The sequence below is a fragment of the Alosa pseudoharengus genome, unplaced genomic scaffold, assembly GCF_046254945.1.
Source record: "Alosa pseudoharengus isolate Yale_2024_CS ecotype anadromous, Long Island Sound unplaced genomic scaffold, YU_APseudo_1.1 YU_APseudo_1.1_scf_12, whole genome shotgun sequence".
Taxonomy (NCBI): Eukaryota; Metazoa; Chordata; class Actinopteri; order Clupeiformes; family Clupeidae; genus Alosa; species Alosa pseudoharengus.
In genome coordinates, this window is record NW_027468587.1 from 18,602,443 (window position 1) to 18,625,716 (window position 23,274).

Below are 23,274 nucleotides of genomic sequence, written 5' to 3' on the forward strand. Positions count from 1 at the left end.
ATGCAAACATTAGAAAGTCAATAGCAAGTCAACTGCTTTGCAATGAAATGGCTAGATAGGATAGGTTATGATTGATTTTTTTGCACTATAATAGTTTTGCGTAAAGGTACAGAACAGAGACATGACCACAAATTATTAAATATGGATATTTACTAATCACAGGCAGATTATTTTTAAAATAACCACAAATGACTCATACTCTGATTATTTACAATCCAACATTTTTGTTATGAGATTGCTCTCCCTATACAGACCAACAATATGCTTCAAGAGTTTTCGACTTAAACTATGGTCTTACTCTTACTCCTGAAACATCTCATGTTTTCCGTGATCACACTACCATCGGTGAACCACACAGATTTCAAATGCCTCCTCGGTACTCCCAACAGTGTCTGGCAGTTTGTGAATCATTTCTTTCTGAGGACAGTTATGTTATAACAATGCTACAAAGACGCCCTTTGGTGAAAACAACATCAATATCAGTCATCTGATTTGAAGGGGGGGGGGGGTCTCTATGAATTTTGATTATGTCAAGTCAGTCTGCTTTGCATTTTGAAACAAATATGATTATGACGTCTATGGCTATCCAGCAGAAAAGATTGCCTTCGGCACATGTAACCAAGCCAGTGGTCAATACAATACAAGCAAAATCACATCAAAGTCCCTCAAAGCAAACAGAAATACACTCCTCTTCATGTCTGCTCTGTGGTTTTTAACAAATATTCAGCAGAGTACAAAACAGTGAGCAATAGGCATTCCTGGATATATTAACCTTCTCATCATCTTTGTCCCTTAGACAGGACATGTGAAATCTACATGCTGGTTGGGAGCTTCTGTATCCTGTTCTTGGCTGGAATGCCTGTTCTCTGAAATTCAAGCTTCTCTCTGATGTATTCTTGCTTACACTCTTCAAAGAAGGCAGGGTCTTTGTAACTGTTGGCAAAACAAAACAAAAAAACAGTAAAAAATAGTAATTATAACAACAACATTAAAAATATACAGGTAAAAATTAGGGCCCTAATTCAGATAGTGGGCAGAGTGACAATTCTAACAGGGAGGCTACACCGTAATTGAAGCATTCCATTTGTGCAGCGTCTGCTGCAACAATTAGTGTACACTATAATTAATGGAACTGGCAACACCAGATGTGAAAGTACCGCATACATCCGAAAATTAGACAAGTCTTCTAAAACAATGTTTATGCTCCACAAATGGAGCGCTTTAGTTGCAGACCCGGTGTAAGGTCTAATGAAAGCTAATTTAATAGCAAGGCTAAATCTATTTGTTAATTTAATACCATGAGCAAGATCTTAAGCACAAACATCAGTGGGTCAGACCAATGTTCCACACACACACGACAAAATAGCTTTAATTCATACACAAGATAGATGTAGCAGAGAGCCAAACTGTGTTACTGTGCTCTAACTTGGTGTTGTGTCAGTGGGAAGCAATATGGATAAGTCGCCACTCACTGCTTTGTCAGGCACTCCTTCAGGGCTGCGTTTTCCTCCCTGCATTTGAACACCATGAAGAATCCGCTCTCCTTACAACACTGAGAAAAGGCTGGAATGAGAGATGGGGGTGGGGGGGGGGGGGGGGTGTTATAGGGTGACCAAAAGGTTTACTCAACAATCACTTCTTCAGGGGCAATACCACAGTCGGGTCAAGTGCCCACAGAGACCCAGGTTCGAATCCAGCCTGAGGTAATTTCCAGATCCAATGTTTGATCTTCACTATCCTGTGAATAAAGGCTAAAAAGCCCCAACATATAACTTTAAAAATAGTTCTTCAAAGGGAGCCTTTTCCCTTTTACATGAACACATAGAGAAGGTATTCATTTTACCAGTCCTTCTTATATTTTGATTTATGAACAATACAATAGAAACAGATACAATGTTCAGTACCTCTAGTAACTATGTTTAAAAAAGTGTTGGACAAAAGAGAAACTAAGAGACAAATAGAACAACGGTCTCAACCTGAGCTACTTCCCTTTTTATGTCAACTATTGTTAATAGGAGACATTCGGGGGCTATATGATGGGGGGCCACAAAGGAACTGAAACACTAGCCCACAAAAAGAATGCCTAATGAGGGAAGGAAGTCCTATAGCTAAACGACAGAAGTCTCAACATAACCAATAGTTTGGTGTGTCTTCTTTCAAAACCCTTATCTGATTGTGGCCTTCAGTGAATTAACCGCAAGAACCACCTACCATTGGCATACCACACACGTTATGCAGCGCCCTCACATATTGCTTTAGATCAGAATATGGCCTGATGGTCATAATTGGCCACTGAAGTCTAATCTCTTGAGGCCCTGTGTTCCCCTGGCTGCTTGAAATAAAAGGGGCCCGCCAGCCGAGTTCCCTATTGCATCTGCTTCAGGTCTTCAAAAATAGCTTCCACTGCTAAGAAGCACTTTCACAAACCTATGCTTATAAATATATGAGAAAAAGAAAAATCCTGACCCGTTGACCAGGTCATTGTAAACAGACCTCTAATCCCCACACTTGTCACATTGTTAAGAGAACTCCCCTGGGCAAAGTTAACATTGGTGTTAGAAAAAGGTGACACCAGTGAGATTTCACACAAACTTAGCTCTTTCTAGATGGAAGGTGTAGGTCGTAGTGTGAAAGAGCTGTTGAGGAGTTCCGGGGCCATACCCTATTAGCGAGCTCTCTGTTGATCATTAATTAGGACCTTGCATCTCAAAGCTAGCGTAAACAGCATCCCATAATTACTTTTATCTGAGTGATTATGCTGATACTTTTCATCTGTATGCAGACGAGATTGAGCAAAACCAATTTCAGCAGCCAGGATCCTGAGACTAATCTAATAACAAATCTAATATCGCCCTTCCCCAGACAAGCAAATACAAGCAACGGCATGTTACACTTGACCTATCCCACTCATACATATGAACCTACATTGAAATACAAAGCTAGTCAAATGAGCAATGAGTGTGTTGTATTAAAACTATATGCTTTTCTTTCTATTCCACAAAATAAAAATACCATGGAAAAAAAGAACAGTAGAAAAAAAATAACACGAGGATGCACCTTCTGTGAGAGCAAAGTAATTGTACATAATGCAGTTACACATAAAAAACAAACACTATGTACTTTTTAATGAAATGACAATTCTAAATCTGATTTTGTTTGTGTGTTACAGTAGATAAAGAGAAGACAGTTAGCCTATAACCTCAAGTCACACAGATGCCAAGTATTTATTCAGGCTGATCAGTTGCAGGATGTGCCCGTACACTAGAGCATAGTTATACAACTTTTCACTTTTCACCCCCCCAAAACAGATATTTTACAAAAGTGGAAATAGGCATGAGTGAATATAATTCCTTTTTTGCTCAAGTGATCCAACGGTATATCAAACACTGAAATCTCTCTCATTCCGCCCTTTCTGTGGCTCTCTGATGGCTCAGCAGGCCAGCAGCTGAGGGATAGCTTGCACAACCATAGTCAATTAATTCCTACCTGATTATGCGCATGCAGCTATTCAAACTCAATCATGTCTTCGCTGGAGCAGAAACTCATGTTTCAAATGCGATTCGAAGATTAAGCAAGCCTGACGGCTCACAACAAAGACCAAGAACTAAGAGGAAGACTGACTACAGAGCAATGCCAGAATAAAAGCTGCAGCAAAGCTGAAATACGCCTCACATGGGACCTTAGGGGTGAAAGGTTTACCACCACCCGCACTTTGCCTAACAAAAAAATAACACACATTAGCTGTGGTTGAAAAGACAATTGCAGTGCATTTACAAAATGGCAGGAATGATAACAGTCCTTTATTTCTGGTTGGTTATAAGTGACATACCTCTGCATGCACACATATCCAGCACACAATACAGGGTCACAGCTAAAGTTTTGCATTTTTATGCCTAAAAAAAACAACAACAAACAAACAAATTTGACCACACACTAGGGCCATACTTCAAAGAAACTATACTATAGGCTAGTAAAATGGCATGGGTGAAACCATTACTTCACAGAGGTAGTAGGAAATACCTCCAATAAAACAGTGATCGTGGTAACTTTCGTACCAAACGGTCTCTGCCTTTACGCAAGTCAGATTCTTGTTCCGAGTAATAGGGAACAATCAACCACTGAGCTCAGCATCTGCAGAGACAGAGGTGTGAAAACGAGGGGGCCGCTTTGCCTGATGGGTGAGGAGGGGGTGGGGGTGTTTCCATCCACAAGCCCCTACCTCCACCACACCCTCCCCTGCAAAACGTGAGCTCTTGGCTGTCATGTTCAGGTGTGGTATCTGACGGCACAGACAAGATAAACAGCACTCAAAGATTGTGACCACAACCTTCACACCATGGCAACAGCAGAAAAACGTGCAGTGTACCTGCTACACAAAGCAGAAAACATATGGCAGGACCTCTGCAACTGCAACAATAGACAGTAGGGCTATGCAATTAATCAAAATAATAGATGAATTAAAAATTATGACAAAACATTATTGAAATAAAACGATTATTTGGCTTCATTCTGTTTTGCAACAATGCTCTCGTTTTGTCATCTTGAGTTATGAATGCAGTTTACTCCATTGCTTTACAGTGGTAACTGTTGTATAGTTTTTGCCTTTGATTTTTTTATTTGTTTTTCAGTTGATTTATATTTAACATTTCATTTAATCTACTTCTCAAGTTAAGAAAATGGATGATGTTACCAAAATTATTTGATAATTGTGTTACATAATAACTCAATATTGAACAAAACAATTATGATTTTTGCCATAATCAAGCAGCCCAAATAGTCGCCTTGGGAACTGAAATATTACAAAAGAAAGAACCAGAACCGATAAGCAGAACCGAATAATGAAATTTAAATTGAGCAATTCATGAACAGGATAGCCCCTTTATTATCGCAAACAAGAGCTGCAACATTTAATTAATTAACTGATTCATTGCCAACTATTATATTAATCTCCAACCATTTTGATTTTGCCAAAAAAAACAAAAAAAATCCTGGATTTACTCATCTATGTCAATAAAATGAATGCATGGGGTGTGGGCAAAACAAGGGATTTGAGGATGTCATCTTGGGCTTGGGCTTTTTAACACTGACCACCATGTTTTAATATTTTATAGATCAAACAACAGATTAATCAAGAAAATAATGAACAGATTGACAATGAAAACAATGGTAAGGTGTAGCCCTACTTGACACTTCACTCTTCTACTTACTCTTCCAGGTAGAAGCAAAATACCATATACTGTTTCTCTAATTAGAATGTCATTTATATTTAATAAAATTGGACTAACATGCAAGACTTTTACATTATGAAACACAAGAATCACCACCTCTTTTGGAAGCTTTTGAAGATCCCCAAACTATTGATTGAATGAAGCGGATTAGGTGAAAGAATCACTAAGAAAAGAGTCTTGACTATGACCTCTACTGCTGATGGCCGACATAGCACACGCTCATCAGAGGACCACAGTGGATGAGAGGGGAAGTAGAGCTGGATCATGGAATAAAGATAGCAAGATGCAGATCTAGTAAGTGTCCTATCGGCCAGAGATAGGGATTTGAATTTAATTTTGGCTGCTATAGAAAGGCCAGTGAAGAGTAACTAACAGAGGAGTTACATGTGTCTTCTTTAGCCGAATAAAGACCAGATATGCTGCTGCATTTTGAATCATCTGTAATGGTCTCGCTTTAAAAGCAAGTAGACCAGCTCACAATATACTGCAATAGTCTATTTTCATGGCCTGCTTAAGAAGTTGTGTGGCATAATGTGTTAGATAAGGCCTAATCTTCTGCACATTGTATAAGATAAACTGGCATGACATTGTGACTGTGATTACATGCTCATAGAAATTTAGTTGGTGGGGGGTTTTAGTCAATTGGGACACATTTTTTAGCTGGGGTCTGTGAAGATGAGTCAAGCTGTATGCTGATCTGCTGTGGAATAGCTGTGCTGGCTGAAGCCAGAGTCTCAGTTTTGGAGGGATTGAGCAGAAGGTGTCAATCTTTCATCTAGATCGAAATATCCCTGAGGCATGCAGAAATCTGAGCAAAATATTAAAAGGTATACTATGCAGGGTCAGGTATTTTTGGCAACTGTAGAGCTACCCCTAGAGTCACGATATATTTATATTTTACTCTGCCATTGGAACTTCTCGTGGCTTGTTCCCCCTGTACACAATGAAAATGCTTTTGTTGTGAAGGTGAAGGCAAACAGGCAAAAACTCTCTCCCAAGAGCTATATTTACTGACAAGGTAATGTTTCACAATTGTCGCGGCGAACGCCCCTTCTCGTCGGGGGTCAGGCGGGACTAATTATCACTCACCTGTGTGCACTCGAGTAGAACAAAGATACGCACGTCTCCAATCCAAGCGGGATAGTTTGAACCGGCAAAACGCTAGTGCAGCGTGAGAAAGAAATACGTATTCTCATTGAGCTTTCCTGAAACTGTGCAGGATCGGGTACCAATTCAAAGACTGAACAGACAGCCGGTAAGATTGCGTAAATAATCAGACTTTGTTGCGAGTGACACTTGGTGATTGTTGTATGCTATCAAGGCGTTGCGGTGCAAGCGGAAAGAAACTGTGTTTGCGAGCTGTAGTATCTGTTTGTTGTAAATATTCACGTGGTAGTTTACGGAATGTATTGCGCAGATATTGGTTGGTTAATTTTATTGTAGTTTAATGTATTGTAAGCTCCATTGTATGTAATTGTAAGCTAAATGCAGTGATTTAATCCTGATATGTGTTCTGATACGTGGGATATTGGTGTACTGAATTGGTGGCTTGTAAAGACATGGTTTAAAAGTGTGCATAGTCGTATTTGCTTATAACATCCGTCAAATGGAAACTAAAAATATTTAATTGCCTAAATTGTAGAATATGTATTGTAAATATTTATATGGGAGAAAAATGTGCTAAACTCACTGCTTGACTATTCAAATGCTTAGTGATTCATTGTGTTTGGTTACTCTTTTAATTCATTGTGCCTCCCGTAGTTTAGATCGTGATTTAATGTCCGTGATGAATTCAAGCTGAAATAATTCATGTGAAGATCTGTGATTTATATGTACATATGTGTCTAGAGTCAAGTTTGATAATGAATCATTTTTGAGTCCTGTGTGTCTGTTTTACAGAAAATGTGCAAATTGCTAAATGGTTGATGTTTTCTGGTTTAAGGTTTTTCACCTGTAAATATCTGGGCTGCAAAAATTGAAGACAAATAAAAAAGGATAAAGATGGAACAGAGGCCTGGTTATTGAGTGAAACCCAGTTTAAAAGTTCAGTATTGGTACCGCCCTATCAAGTGAGGGTTAAGCACAGCCAAGAAGAGAAAACACTTGGCAGTGAAAAACCGCTATGAGCTGGTTGAAGAAACACCTACCAAGCCGAGGCAGAGCTCCTGCGAAACTGAGCCCACCCAGTGCTCCTACTAAGCCCACCCCGCCTGACACGCCCGCCTGCAGCTGAGTCCACACGCCCGCCTGCAGCTGAGTCCACACGCCCGCCTGCAGCTGAGTCCACACGCCCGCCCGCAGCTGAGTCCGAGCCCGCCCGCAACTCCTGTCAAGCCAAGCCAAGCGTGCCAATTTAAAGTTCTTTCCAAAGCCCAAAATGGCTGAGTCAAAGTCTCTGCAGCAGTTAAAGAAAGAGAGAACGACTGCCAAACAGCGGTTTTCCCGACTGGCAAACTCAGTGCTGAGGTCTTGCAAGAAAATGTCGGCGGAAGAACTGGTGGAATGCTTCAGCAAGGTTGTGCTGGAGGCTGACCGAGTGATGGAAGCAAATGAGGAGTTGGAAATTGTCTGGACTGAGGAAGTGGAGCTCGCGTCCACCCCCAAAGAGGGCGAAGTACAAGACGTTAAAAAGACAACAAAAGAGGATGTAAGTGCAGACAGTAAAAAGACAACAGAAGAGTGTGAGCAAAAGCTTGAGGAGGTGGAGACGGCTGTTCAGAGGGTTCTATGGCAAAATTTTGGCTACCCAGAACTGTCCCTAGCATTGGAGGCAGCGGAAAAGGAGTGCGAGCGGCTGGAGGAGAATAAATCTGGCCTGAAATTGGAGGTGTATGAATTAATGCTTAGCAACCTTGAGGGGCTGGTGAAAGCAGCAAAAGAAGCCACCCGGCGATGGACTCGCTGGGTCCCAGATGAAGAGCGGCCTGATTTTCAGCAGCGCATGAGGGGTGTGGAAGGTCAGCTACTTGACTTGATTTCAGGCAAAGCCACCCTATTACAGTCGAAGCTAGAAAATGAGGGGTCCCTAGGAGAAATCCCACACCGGTCACCTGCTATCAAATTGAGCCCAACAGCACTCCCGCAGTTTGATGGAAATAAGCGAAACTTCTACCTCTGGAAAAAAGAATGGGAGGCACTCCAACAGCAAGGGGAACCTACCCGCTCCAAGGAGGTGAGGAAATTCCAGCTGTTGGATAGCCTCGAGGAGAAGGTAGCAAGGGACCTTCGCCTGTCAACTTATGGAACGGCGGACGAAATCTTTCGTGTCCTTGAAAACCGTTTTGGAAACAAAACAGCAATTGCCCTGGAAATTGTTGAAGAGCTGCAGGCGCTGCCACCGGTGAAAGGTCACCAACCCAGGAAGATCGTGGACTTGATCCAGGTTGTTGAAAAAGCCTTGTATGACCTCAGCGGGTTAGGAAATACGGGCGCCCTGAAAAATCCACTCGTCACAAAGTCCCTGGAGAGCAAGCTGCCTGAAAGCTTAAAAAAGGAGTGGTTGGTCTATGTATCAAAAGGGGAGGAAGCCGGATCACCTGAAGACAGGTTCGACCTGCTCCTTAAGTTTCTGAGAAGTCAGGAGAAAATTTACGAGCAATTAGACCAATTAAGGGATGATGACCCCAGCAAGAGGGAGACAAGAATCCCACAAAAGCACGCTCGAACAAAGTCCACCCACTCCTCAAGCTCCCAAGCATCGTGTGTTGTCTGTGGAGAGGGGGGCCACGGGAGGAAGCTGTATTATTGCAAGAAGTTTAAAATGCTCAGAGTAGCAGAAAAGAAAGAAGCAGTCAGGAAACTTGGTGCTTGTGGGAGGTGTCTTGAGGTTCATGACAGCGATGCAGAATGCAAGACAACCTTTCTGTGCAAAAGCGATTGGTGTAAGAACATTCAAGGCCCGGGTCATCACTATTACCTCTGTCCCAAGGTTGGAAGCAAGGGAGATGGACTAAGGAGATTGAAGCCCAGCCCAGGAAGGGGCGAAGGAAGGGGCGAAGTAAAAAAGTACACAGAGACCCAGGAGGAGTTCCTGACAAGCCTGGCCCCCGACTTGGCTCAGCGGTGTCGAAATGTGTTCTGTAACTCTGTCTCAAAAACATTTAGTTCAGCCTTGACGGAGAACGGCCTTGAGGAGTTCCCAGTCATAATGATGATCCTTGAAGTCACTGCGAATGCTGGGCAGAAGATCGGTACCTTGATAGACTTGGCATCCGATACCAATTACATCACTCATGAGGCAGCAGGTGAGCTGAATTTGAGGAGTGAGGATGTCACGCTCACAGTCCATGGAGTTGGCGGGATGCAAGTAACAGTTGAGACCAAGCGGTATCTACTGAAGATCCGGGTCACAACTTCAAAGGGAACCCTGAGACCCCACCAGCTTGTGTGTTACGGGCTGGATAGCATCGCGGAAATCAATCAGCATGTGTCACCCAAGAGACTACAAAAAATATTTCCCGACATTCCCCTCCATGAACTGGTCCGTCCCACTAAAATCAAGCTCCTCATCAGTCATAAAGAAGGCCAGCTCGTCCCTCAGAAGGTGCGCTCCGTCGGTGACCTAGTCTTGTGGGATGGTCCCCTTGGGAAAACAGTGGGCGGTTCTCATCCGGATCTTTTGGAAGATGTCACAGTCACGGCCCATGGCTCCAGAACGCATTTTGCACGCTCCATGCGGACAGCGGCTGCGGAGTATAAAGAAGTCATCTGTAATGGCTCAGCTCAACTGCCTTCATTCACCCAAGCCACTACGTGTGCTGCCGGCCGAGACTTCATGAACTGGTGGAGGTGGGATAGCATCGGGGCTGCCTGTGAACCCAGGTGTGGTGGTTGTAGATGTGGAAATTGTCAACCTGGGGGGAAGGAGATGACCATTTCTGAGGAGCGGGAGCTGGAGCAAATAAAGAGTGGATTAACATATGTAACCGGAGATCGTCACAGTGAGAAGCCGCATTGGCATGCAAAATACCCCTGGATGGAGGATCCGGTAACGTTGCCCAACAATAGGAGGGCTGTCGAAGCAACATTCCTGAGGACTGAAAAGCAGTTGGCAAGAGAGCCGGAGTGGAAGGTAGCCTACAAAACGCAAGTCCATGACATGGTTGAGCGGAACGCTGCTGTCAAGCTGTCAAAAGAAGAGCTGGCAAGCTGGACTGGACTGGACCTGTGTGGTATATTAGCCACCTAAATGCGCCAAACCCCCACTCTGTTACCACGCCGGTCCGCCTTGTATGGAATAGTAGTCAGAAATTCAGGGGCCAGAGCCTGAACGACCTACTTATCAAGGGTCCAGATGTCCTCAATGACATCCGTGCTGTCCTCTTACGGTTCCGGCAAGGTGTTTTCGCTGCGCTAGGGGACATCAAAAAAATGTATAATTCCGTATGGCTTAAGGACCAGGAGGTACATCTTCATCGTTTCTTATGGAGAGACTCTGAGGAGGAGGACATTCAGGAGTATGCAATTACGAGGGTCAACATCGGAGATAAACCAGCGGGCTGCATCGCACAAGTCGCCATGCGTGAGACAGCGAATCTGCCAATGTTTAACCATCTCTCAGAAGAGCGCCGTGCGCTGGAACAAGATGCGTATGTGGACGACATCCTGACCTCGCACAATGACCTGAGCCAGCTCAAGCAAATAACAGCCAATGTTGAGCAAATCCTGGAAGCCGGCGGATTTTACATGAAGCCGTGGGTCTACTCAGGCCAAAGTGGGAGGCCAGGACCCAGAGACCTGGAGAGGGAAGAACCCTTGGTGATGGTCCTTCCAAACCAACTCTCCGAAGAGAACAATAAAGCTCTGGGCCTTGGTTATGATCCAGAGAGCGACAAACTTCGCTTGATGGTAGCTGTGAACTTCTCCAAAAAGAAGAAGAAGATGAGATTGGGAGAAAATCTGTTGAAAGATGAAATAAGGGCGCAAGTGCCAAATCCACTCACCCGTAGAGAGCTCCTAAGTCAAGTCTCTGGGCTGTACGATCCCCTCGGTCTTGTGACACCTGTCAAGCAGAAGGGAGCCATCTTGGTGAGGAGAGCTTTTCAAGAAGCGAAGGTCAAATATAGTCCATCAGAAAATACATGGGACGTACCTTTGTCCGAGGGCCTCCGGGAAGATGCTGTCTGCCTCCTTGAAGATTATGCTGATCTCGGCCAACTGAGATTCATCAGAGCCTTGACCCCTCCTGACCCACTCGCCGAGCCCTGCGGTATCACATTCTCTGATGGTAGCGAACGCTCGTATGGCGCTGTATTGTACCTACGGTGGAAGTTGCCACAAGGCGTGACCATACGGCTAGTCGAATCCAAGGCTAGGCTGACTCCTTTAGACCATAAGGGGGACGCTGTTAAGGCTGAAGTTTGTGGAGCTGTCTATGCTGCCCGTCTGAAGAAGTATTTCCAGAAGCATTGCAGAATTCGTGTGGAGAGGTGGTACCACCTCGTTGACAGCCAGACAGTCCTGGGAGCTGTCCAACGTGAAAGCTACAGATACCAGACATTCTTTGCGAATAGAATTGGGGAAATTCAAGGCAGCACAAACGTCCAAGACTGGTGGTGGGTTCCTGGGCCACTCAACATAGCGGATATCATCTCCAGAGGTGCAAGCCCCAAGGAGTTGGACGAAGGCACAGAGTGGTAGCTGGGTCCTAAGTTCCTAAGTCTCCCGGAGAGTGAGTGGCCAGTGAAGTCCGCCAAGGATGTTGCTGTTGAAGCAAGAGAGAACCTCACACGCATCCAAAAGAAGGCTTTTGTTGCTGCTCTTACCCGGGCTGGAGAAAAAAAAGAGCCCAGGCAGGATCCAACTTTGACCTCCGTAGATCTGCATAGGCCACCGGCTGGGGTTGCAGCTACAAGCCTGTTGGATATCAAGCGGTTCAGCAGCCTAACACGAATGATAAAGTCACTAGCGCTCGTCTGGCGGTCGGCAAAGAAGTTTCTTCATGGCAAAGCCTGGGGAAGATCAAAGTGGGAGGCAGTCCCGTTGGCTGGCATCGTCACTGTGGCCGAAAGGGAGGACGCCTTCAGAGATCTGTGTCTAGCAACACAAGAAGGAGTTACCTTCCCCAGCACTACAACAGACCGGCTGGTCGTGTACAAGGACGAAGCTAGTGGGCTTCTATTGTGCGGAGGCCGAATCCAGTATTTCAGAGGAGACTGCTTGGCTGTTCCACTAATTCCCTTTGACACCTGGCTGGGGACTCTACTGGCACGCCAAAGTCATCAGGAAGGGCATGAAGGGGTTGCTGGGACTCTGTTAAGGATACGGCAGAAGGCTTGGGTCATACAAGGTAGAAGGCTGGCCCAGAAAGTTGTCAACCAGTGCATCCACTGCAGGAAGGCAAGAGCTCAAGTATGCCAACAAGTGATGGGTGATCTACCAGTAGAAAGGTCAAGACCCGCTGCGCCGTTCCAGTTTACATCTGTTGACTTGTTTGGACCATACCTGGTGAGAGATGACATCAAAAGAAGAGTGTCCATGAAAGTTTGGGGGGTCATCTTCTGCTGCATGGCGAGCCGGGCCCTACACATAGATCTTGCCAGTAGTATGTCCACTGAAAGCTTCCTAATGGCCTATCAAAGATTCGTTGCCATCAGGGGCCACCCCCGTAAGGTTTGGTCAGACCCTGGGACTAATTTTATTGGTGCAAGACCTCTTCTGGAGGACTTGTATACCTTTCTGCGAAGCCAAGATACAGCAAGCCTGGAGGAGTATGCTATAAAAATGGGACCAGCTGGATGTGGAAAGTGCTCCCTGCCGATTCACCACATCGAAATGGAGCTGCTGAAGCTGCCGTAAGGGTTGCTAAGAGAGCTCTTCAGAGTTTGAGCAAGTCGGCAAACCTTACTTTCAGTGAGTTCCTCACAGCCCTCCATTCGGCAGCTAACCTGGCTAATGAGCGGCCTATTGATGCAAGAGTCCAGAGTCGGGAGGACCGGATTGAGTATCTAACACCAAACTCGCTTCTCTTGGGGCGAGCATCTCCCAGTGGTGACTTCAAGTCTTTCAACTTTAACAACTACCCCTACAAGCGCCTTCGTGAAGTTCAGGCCCAGGTTAACGAATTTTGGAAAGCGTGGTGCCAGCTTGCTGGCCCAAGTCTCTTCATCAGAACCAAATGGCACACCACAGAAAGAAATGTCGCTGTTGGGGATGTTGTTTGGCTTTGTGACCAAAACGCTCTGCGAGGTCAGTTTAGGCTTGGCAGAGTTGTCACAGTAGCTCCAGACTCAAAGGGCATCGTGAGAGATGTTGAGATCCGTGTCACACCGGGCAACTGTGCCTTAGTTCAGCATCAAAAGCCAGCGACCCAGTCCTCAGTTTCTGATGGCCGGGTAGAGAGGTCTAATGGAGTGATGCTGCACAGAGATGTTAGACGACTTGTAGTCCTTTTGCCTGTAGAGGAGCAGTCCCCGGAGTGTTTAAGTTCGCCTTATAGTTCTGCAACCTTTCCGTCCAAGTACTAAAAGGTTGAGTGGGAGGTGTCGCGGCGAACGCCCCTTCTCGTCGGGGGTCAGGCGGGACTAATTATCACTCACCTGTGTGCACTCGAGTAGAACAAAGATACGCACGTCTCCAATCCAAGCGGGATAGTTTGAACCGGCAAAACGCTAGTGCAGCATGAGAAAGAAATACGTATTCTCATTGAGCTTTCCTGAAACTGTGCAGGATCGGGTACCAATTCAAAGACTGAACAGACAGCCGGTAAGATTGCGTAAATAATCAGACTTTGTTGCGAGTGACACTTGGTGATTGTTGTATGCTATCAAGGCGTTGCGGTGCAAGCGGAAAGAAACTGTGTTTGCGAGCTGTAGTATCTGTTTGTTGTAAATATTCATGTGGTAGTTTACGGAATGTATTGCGCAGATATTGGTTGGTTAATTTTATTGTAGTTTAATGTATTGTAAGCTCCATTGTATGTAATTGTAAGCTAAATGCAGTGATTTAATCCTGATATGTGTTCTGATACGTGGGATATTGGTGTACTGGATTGGTGGCTTGTAAAGACATGGTTTAAAAGTGTGCATAGTCGTATTTGCTTATAACATCCGTCAAATGGAAACTAAAAATATTTAATTGCCTAAATTGTAGTTCATGGGAGTGAATATGTATTGTAAATATTTATATGGGAGAAAAATGTGCTAAACTCACTGCTTGACTATTCAAATGCTTAGTGATTCATTGTGTTTGGTTACTCTTTTAATTCATTGTGCCTCCCGTAGTTTAGATCGTGATTTAATGTCCGTGATGAATTCAAGCTGAAATAATTCATGTGAAGATCTGTGATTTATATGTACATATGTGTCTAGAGTCAAGTTTGATAATGAATCATTTTTGAGTCCTGTGTGTCTGTTTTACAGAAAATGTGCAAATTGCTAAATGGTTGATGTTTTCTGGTTTAAGGTTTTTCACCTGTAAATATCTGGGCTGCAAAAATTGAAGACAAATAAAAAAGGATAAAGATGGAACAGAGGCCTGGTTATTGAGTGAAACCCAGTTTAAAAGTTCAGTATTGGTACCGCCCTATCAAGTGAGGGTTAAGCACAGCCAAGAAGAGAAAACACTTGACAACAATTATCACGAGATGTCTTCGGTCCCGCTATTCTTGAAGTTGAAAGGCTGGTTCTCTTGTTAGTGACTCGCTACGGCTGTGCTGTATGGCTACGCTAGGTGAACAATTCTACAGTACAAGTAGAAGTACTGTTCTAGTACTGTTTGTACTAGTACAAACAGTACTAGAACTAGTACAAGTTTGTTTACTAGTTCAAGTTTGTTTACCATCAAATTGGCTCTGTAAAGGTTAGGTCTATATTAAAGTGAAAATCTTGCATAGTGTACCTTTTTGAGTCATCAGGATGGAAAAAAACAGGTAAAGTTGAGTATAATCCGCGCAACAGTAATAGACATACCATGGGAGTAAATTTTCTGACCTACAGAAGTGGTGCAAATGAAGAATAGAAGAGACCCAAGTAGTGATCCCTGAGGTGCACCTGTGGTGAAGTCTTGAGACTTTAATACCTGTCCTTGCCAAGACACACTAAATAAACATCCTTGGAGGTAGGATGCAAACCAACTAAAAACTGTCCCAGAAATTCCTAGCTCAGATAATGCAGAGGAGAATGTCATGGTTCATTGTGTCAAGCTGCAGATAAGTCAAGTAAAACTGATGACTGAGTAGAGGCTTTAGCTACTGCTTAGGATCTGGTAGGTTTTTCTGATAAGAAATCAGAAACTTGCCTGAACACCACTTTCTAAAGAAACTTTGCCAAGGGGAAAAGGGAGACCGGTCTATAGTTCTTCACGTTGCATCTCGCCTAACCAATCACATTGATGAAGGATTCCTAACGTTACTTCCTACTTAGCCTAACCTTTACAAACTGAGAATAAACAGCATCGATATTCAGGAAACAACATATTTACCTTGGCTGCATAAATGTACACAACACATTATACCAATTGCATTTTTTATATTGGCAGGCACTGCTGTTTACCACTGCCACTTTCCATCCCAGAGGGAAATGTAAGCGCATTGAAAGGGGCCAGACCTGTTTCTCAGTGAGATGAAAATGAGCTGGATACAGGTGGATAGGACCAGGCTAGTAACCCTTGCTTGTTTGAAAGAAAAAGGAACTTCTCCAGAACTGTGTGATGAATTAATAGCATGCAGGACCGCTGTCAAAACAGTGGAGGAATTGCAGAAGAGTGGATGGAATGGGATCCAAAGAGCATGTTGTTAGACGACTTCATTGAAGAAGTATAGAAACGTATTCCACATTAAGAGAAGAGAAAGAATCCAGTGGTGCTACCACGTCTACACAAGGTAATGCCATTTTTAAAGGCCCATTGAACTGGGCATTAATATTAGCAACTTTTTCAGTGAAAAATAAATATTCATCCAATATACCTTATAACTTTTATATCCTTCACCCCTACAGTCCACCCAGAATCACAAACTAATGCACACACTCTAAATGCCTATGGATAACAGCTATGATTTCATGTGTTTATTGAATGATGGATGATAGCTCTGAATTCCATGCATTTGCATTTTATCAATATAAAAAACAAGACTTACACAGACTCAAAAGTCTGTGGACTTAGCAGTCACAGGGGGTAAACCTGATCTTCCTAAAACAGGAACAGCAGTGAGCTGTATATAATGAGATTGGTCTATGGAAGGAGGTTGCAAACTCCTGAACTTGACCCTATACGCATTCTCTTTCTGCATTCTGTGCAGGTGAAGAAAACAGAAACAGAACTGGAGAATACATTCTTCATCTGCTTTACTCTAGCTACACTACAATACATCAATAGAAACAACAAGAACATTTTATTTATCTCATGAATTGTGTATTTATCTCATGAATGACACTCATTTAATGATTCTGGGGCATGTAATTCAAATCGGAAAATAAAACTAACCTACCTCTTACAAGACTAGTGACGAGTGTTTCAATAGATTTAATCTTCTAAAATTAACTTCTTTTTCTTTCAATGGATATAAATAAATGGTAAAGTTTGTTTCCGTAGAGATTTATCACTCTCAAACTCAGGCCGTATCTCTCTTTTTACTTCCATATTTGTTTAAAATGTTGTGGTGGATGAGCTTTTTTCTGAGAAAATTGTAATCCAAGTACACAACTGTGTTAGTGCTTTGTATGACACAAAGTCAGACACAATGGCATGTACTGGAGTGACCGCTGGATAAAAGGCATCCCAGTAGAAAATACCCTAAGCTGTTGATTATTGCTGTGTAGGTCTCTAGCCTGAGAGAAAACCCAGATGAACCTGTTAGTAAATATGAATTTGCTCTGCAGGTCAGTCTGGCAAGGAGGCAATTGACACCCATTTCCAATTTTCCAAAAACCCAGGAATCAATCACAATCTCGTATCTGGCATGGCGAGCTTCATATGATGACAGATAGAGCTGTGCGCTGATGGTGACAGAGTTAAACAGATATGGACGTGTATTTTCTTTGGAATTGAGTTAACAACTGTATTTAAAACCTTTGTTTACAAGAAAGACTTGATTGCTGCACTTTAACACACCAATTTAAGTTAAATTTCTGGTTACGCCCCTGGAAGCCGCAAGTCAATGAAGCCTTTCCAGACCCACTCTCTTAAGTTTTAATTAGAGCAATTTAAGACATACCAGCAACATTTTCTCCACAACGCTCCTTTGCCTTCTCCCTCATCATCTTGGGTATCAAAACATCTGTTTCCACATGGCGCAACACAAGCTCTTCTGAAATAAGACAATTATTGATGTTAATAACATGATAGCAAAAGTATATTAAGGCAAATAAACTAAGCATGATGAAAAGTGAGGATGCACTGGACATGGTTAATGAAGTTCATATTGGAAAATATTGTATTACTGTTATTGTATTTCAATACAATATTGTTCATATTGTATTTCACTCAACCACACAATCACATATGGTTTCAAATATTGAGTTTGGTGTGCAACACTGTTGGACGAGTGTGTAACGTCCACCTTTACACATAGAAAAATGCCTCGATGCTGACCAGACTGTATACCGCTTCAAAACAACACTTCGTAAGTTCCGAACACATCTCACTCAAAAGTGATAACGAGCTGGCACTGTTATGCCAAGCGAACTATAACGTCAACGGCCTTTATAACTTTATCAATACACATCATCATGACAAGGACGTGTTAGCAAAGCTTAATGTTACAATGACGTTATCAAGCACACCAACAGGGCATTAGATAACGTTATATTTTCTAGATAACAAGAGGAGTTATTGGTTTTCGCTGAGACACATTACATTCAAAGAGCTCGTTGTAGTAAGGTGGACGTTCACTTGACGTTAGCTGTTCGCTAATGATAATACTGGCTAGGTTATCTACGAGCTCACGCTATCGTATCAACTTCCAAATTTAAGCGGACTGATTATGCATTCACTGTAATTACTACCATACAGCTTTCAGTTCGCAAAATTGCCGAGCACACGGAGCTTGTGTCGTTTTTAACACTTTTCAAAAATACCTGATTGGGACGCTTCCATTGTGAAAGTCGATTACATGAGTTTCGAAAGCATTCACGTCCTTCCCTCACACTTGACCTATCAAAATCATGGAAGACCCGCCCCAACCTACGTACTTCCGCCGACGAGCGCAAAAGAGCGAAGGGAGAAGAGCCACAATGCGCGCACCCTGTGTTAGTGCATTGTATTGTGTTAGTCCAGGTAAAATAAGGTTCGACCCTAAACTAATTGAACAGGTTTTTATTCCAATTGAATAAAAACACCATAGTAAACGTTTATTAGACTACATTAGATTAGATGATTAGATTAAATTAGATTAGATTAGATTAGATTCAACTTTATTGTTATTGTGCAGAGTACAAGTGCAAAAATGCAAAAAAAGCAGAAAAGTGCAATACAAAGCATAGACAGGCGGTCTAGGCAGGACAAGAAATATAGTGCAACAGTAGTATGCAGTTGGTTTACAGAAGGTGGTTTAGAGTAATATAAATTAGATATAAATATGTGCAGTGTATTAGCAGTTACTTTATAAGAGCAGAATAAATTGGGTTGGGGGCTTAGTTGATTGGTTGTCAACGGTTTGCAGAGTTCAGTAACAGCTGTAGCTGCAGAAAAGTGACAGCTGCAGGAAAGAAGCTTCCTCTGAACCTGCTGGTTCGGGTGCAGAGATACCTGTAATAATAATAATAATCTTTAAGTAAAGATTCAATAAATATTATTATTATTATTATTTATAGTAGTAGTAGTAGTAGTAGTAGTAGTAGTAGTATTACACAAGTCAAAGGTCACTGCAGCATGGAACCAATTAAATTCAAAGAAGCAACTTATTTTCAATACCTGCCATTCAAAGCACTTTTGCTGACTCCCATATTCTCCTAACCTGACTCCGCCAGATGGATTTGCTCCGCATATCCATCTGGGAACTTTTCATTGAAGAACTTTTGGGAAGGGGCGGAAATACTGGATAGCTGATTGGATAAACCCTCTGTCTATCACCACCTTTGTTGGTTATCGACGGGCCAAATCAACCAATTAGATGAACAAAGTGTTCTTCTAATGCCTTCGTTTAACATACAATTAAGTTAGGGAACGTGACTAACGTTAAGATGTTTTAACTTACCATTTGTATGTGACATGAACCTAATCAACGACAACCCGTCAAGTTTTCACGGTAGGCCCTACACTTCTGAAGAAAGTATATTCCTCCATTATGAACTGGAATCAGCAGTGGAGGATGTCTGTGTCGTTCATTCCTCCCAGCTGCATGGCTGAGACTCATAGCTTCACAGCTTACCCAGGAATACTTTCTAATTTGAATAAAACTTGCGCGATAGCTGCTCATCTCTGTGGATGCCGTCATGTTGTTCGTTGCGTCACACCTCAACCCGCCTCAAAGCCAACGCTGATTGGACGTTCGTTTGGTGAACTGCTCCAAATTCTCTTTAACGGAAAGTATCCAGACTGATCTGCGAGTGAAACCCTGAAGCTCGCGAGATCAGGATGGTCTCACGAGGCTAATCCCAGCCATTTCAGATTGTGACTTACTAGCATTCTTTCTACCAGGGCTGGTTCAAGCATAGGTGGGCTGGTAGAAATATTGGGTTGGCAATATAGCGTTAATTGGTCACATTGGGGCGGTGGTGGTGTAGTGGCTAAGGATCTGGGTTAGTAGTACCCTGAAAAGTTGTGGGTTCAAATCCCAGATTCCACCGTTGTGCCCTTGAGCAAGGCACTTAACCCCAGGGACAGATCACTGAAAGTGCCTACTGGACCCAGGGTCAGGGGGCCCTGAAGCTCATGCTTCTGTGTGAAGTCGCTACTATGCTCTCTACCCTTCTCTTTCCACAAAACTCGTCAGAAGTCATCATTTAAGGGGCTCTTTTTCACATTTTTGTTACGGGGCAGCATGCCCCTAGCCTGGCCCCGCCCATAGATCTTCTTTCATGGAGATCTAGTCTGGAACACCATAATTCATAACTGTTTCCCTCAGACAAGAAAAAATGTCAGGCCAATCAGCGATGAGAGGGGAAGACGAAACCAAAACTTATTGTGATAAACAGAAGCAGCAACATTAGACATTAGAACATTAGAATTTCACCCCAATGTTGGAGACCATGTAGAAATGTGCTGCAATTTCAAAACTGGACAACTTCGGCTAATAATTACTTGAGAATGGCTTTATATTTTTTGTATTTGGCAAGGTCTGCTGTTTATTTTGATATGTGTTTTGTTGTGTGTTGAGTGAAGAATAGAGTGTTATGGCAGTGAGACCACATACCATAGTGCCAGCCACTAACAACTGAAAAGCTAAACACAACTAACAGCTCAGACCAAAACATTGATTTATCGGTGGAGCAAATGAACCCTAATTTTAGAGAGAGTGAGGCAAAGAGACCAAGAAGTTGAAGAGCAGCAACATGTTAAACCTATAAGGCAAAGTTGCAGAGAGAAAGAGAGGGATAACGACAGAGAAGGCAGTGGTATTGTCTGTCAGTCGTTTTACCACCTTCATACCTGCACTTTAACCAGAGTGCAAGACATCACAGCACCATGAACTTTAACTTCAACCACCAAAGCACATAGGATGTGTTTGATGTTGAATTTAATCGCCTAGGAACACAAGCACCACAAACTAACATCAATGAGAAAACAGCTGCATCTTACTGTCTACCTGTAGCCTGGCCGTCTGTCACTAGGACAGGCGTGTCTTTTTTTCTCACTCTCCCCTGATGAGACAGTAGGCCTAGCTGTCACTTTCGATACCTGGGGAGTAGCTGTGGTGTCAGTTTTCCACTACCAAAGGGTTTAACCACAGGCTGATTTATTCTAACTCTACTGATTCTAACTCTACTTTTACTAGGTGTCTCTCAGGCTCTCTGTATTGATTGTGCTGTGCATTTGGAGTAAAGGAGGTAATACATGTTCTTTAAAGTAACACAATGTAAGAACTCCCCTTTCTGTCAATTTTCAACAATTTTTACTCAATTCATGTAAAATAGACAAAAAGGGTCATGCTCTTACCCACGATAATAACAATGTTGCAATCCAGAATGAGTTTGAAACCGTTATTTTAAGGTAAACAGCTACATTGTGAAACATTAATCAGCCCTTTGTCCAGGCTAGATGAGCAGTCCAGCAACAAAGTCTATATGTGTGCGTGGTGTGAGTGTGTGTGTGTGTGTGTGTGTGTGTGCGTGTGTGTGTATGTAATGTGTCCTCATCTTGCCTCGTGGGATCCACGATCCTCAGAGGGCACCAGGCAAGTCAAGCGCCCATCTCTGTGGGTGCCTCCATGGTAGCACCTGCCAGAAGCTGTGTACCTATGCGTTCACTTTCTCCATCTGACACCATGGCAGGAGGGGGGCGACGCACAGGAGAATTTAATAACAGCGCATCACCCCCTTGTCAGGGGTTTTGCCAAAGCCTGGACTCTGACCCAGAGAGTCCAATATACCCTAACAGCAGGCTACCATGAACCTGGCAGAGGGAAGGTTAACAAAGTTAAACCCTCTTATTGCATGCTTCACTGGTCAGGCCAACTGTACTCCCCCCCCCACCCCCCACACACACACCCCTCCAACTGTCTGGGGGTGAAGGACGGCTTGGCTCCCATGGCCAAATGTTACCAGGAGCAGCACCTTGTGCCGCTTGGGTTAAGTGTTCACAGTGAAGTCACTGATTCCATAATCAGGAAGGTGAGGAGGGCCAGATGGTCTGAGGGGAGGAAACTGCTGTTTTTTTATTTTATTTTATTATTATTTTCATACATAGTACATTTTCCATTTGTACAGACAAATTAAACGCAGAAGCTGTATGAGTTAAATGGAAATTGCACAACTGCACTAGGTATAGCCTTTTGGCACAATATAGCTGTGTAAGATGTAAACAGATGGGACTTTAGATCCAATATTTTATGGTGATAATGCCCCAGTGGAGGAGCTACCACCCTCGGAGCACAAATATTGTACAAGGGCAGTTACAGTTGACAATTTAGAATGAAAATTAACTTTTTTCTTTCAGTAGATTTATTAGTGGCAACATTCATGGTGGAATGGCTTCAGGAGAGTCACTAACCACAAATGACAAGGTGATGACTCAAGATGCTTAAGAGTATTGCGCCTTTCAGGAATTCATAAGATTCCAATGGAATGAATTATAGATTTTCCTCACATTTACCGGCAGGGTAAATTTCAAACACATGATGCATGATTAAATGAAAAGTCATTACAATGAAATCATGTTCGTTATTTGTCTCCTTAATAAGGATTAGGGTAATTCCACGCAAAACTGTCACGTCCATAACGCCAACACAATGCCATGGTACGGTATGATGTGACTGATACTTGAAATTTGAGCATTCACTCTTCTTGGTTGTAGAACTTATATGAAAAACTTTTCACATAATCATTCACATCATACAAATACCACAGCATTTAGTTGGCGTTATGGATGTGACAGTTTTGCGTGGAGTTGCCCATTAAATGTTAAAATACTTCTTGAGGTGCAGTGATGCATGTGATATTGTGGTTGATTGGTTAATTCCAAGGAGTGTAAGGCGTGTAAACTAATATGTTTTATTGACATTGATGATGTTTAAATCTTTAGATCTGCTTTGAGCTTCTATTGACCACAAAAAATGTCAAAAAAACATTTACAAACTGTATAGAGTGTAAGTGCAATTAAACTAAGTTTTTTAAATCAGTTGATGCACACCCAGTAGATGTAACAGACTATTCTCACTTTCAGACATTTCTCCAACCGTAAAGTGCAAGTCAAGGTACCTGTTTTTTTTTCTTCATATTTGGGTTTAGTGAGCTTGATCAAACCTCTTGTGACAGGAGAGGTGAGACACGTATGATGAGTACACTGTCAGAGACACTCTCCATTATTCCTCTCCAGACGTCTCTCTCACCAGGTACTCCTCATCTCACCGCATCCTGCTGCCAATTGATCTCTCTTTAATTAATCCTCTTAGAGTGCATTACACAAAAATGCACTGTTGTTCTGTGCAGCAGTCGGACAGCAATCATTATTA

The 23,274-nt window shown here is 42.9% G+C and overlaps 1 protein-coding gene across 1 annotated transcript; it reads right to left on the minus strand.

Annotated features, from left to right (window-relative positions):
- Positions 1-132: 132 nt before the first annotated feature.
- Positions 133-18,335, minus strand: cmc1 (C-x(9)-C motif containing 1). The gene is made up of 4 exons (XM_076280335.1): positions 18,242-18,335; positions 17,380-17,472; positions 1,473-1,563; positions 133-933 (listed from the first exon to the last, which is right to left on the minus strand). The coding sequence occupies exons 1-4, from the start codon at positions 18,258-18,260 to the stop codon at positions 813-815; spliced, it is 324 nt and encodes a 107-aa protein (XP_076136450.1). The 5' UTR covers positions 18,261-18,335; the 3' UTR covers positions 133-812.
- Positions 18,336-23,274: the final 4,939 nt, after the last annotated feature.

Excerpts from the sequence above, each read along its gene's own strand:
- cmc1 (XM_076280335.1), bottom strand. Across the intron at positions 1,564-17,379 it reads TTGTGGAGAAAATGTTGCTG|CCTTTTCTCAGTGTTGTAAG; the intron begins GTATGTCTTAAA and ends CTCTCATTCCAG. Across the intron at positions 934-1,472 it reads AAGGAGTGCCTGACAAAGCA|TTACAAAGACCCTGCCTTCT; the intron begins GTGAGTGGCGAC and ends TTTTGCCAACAG.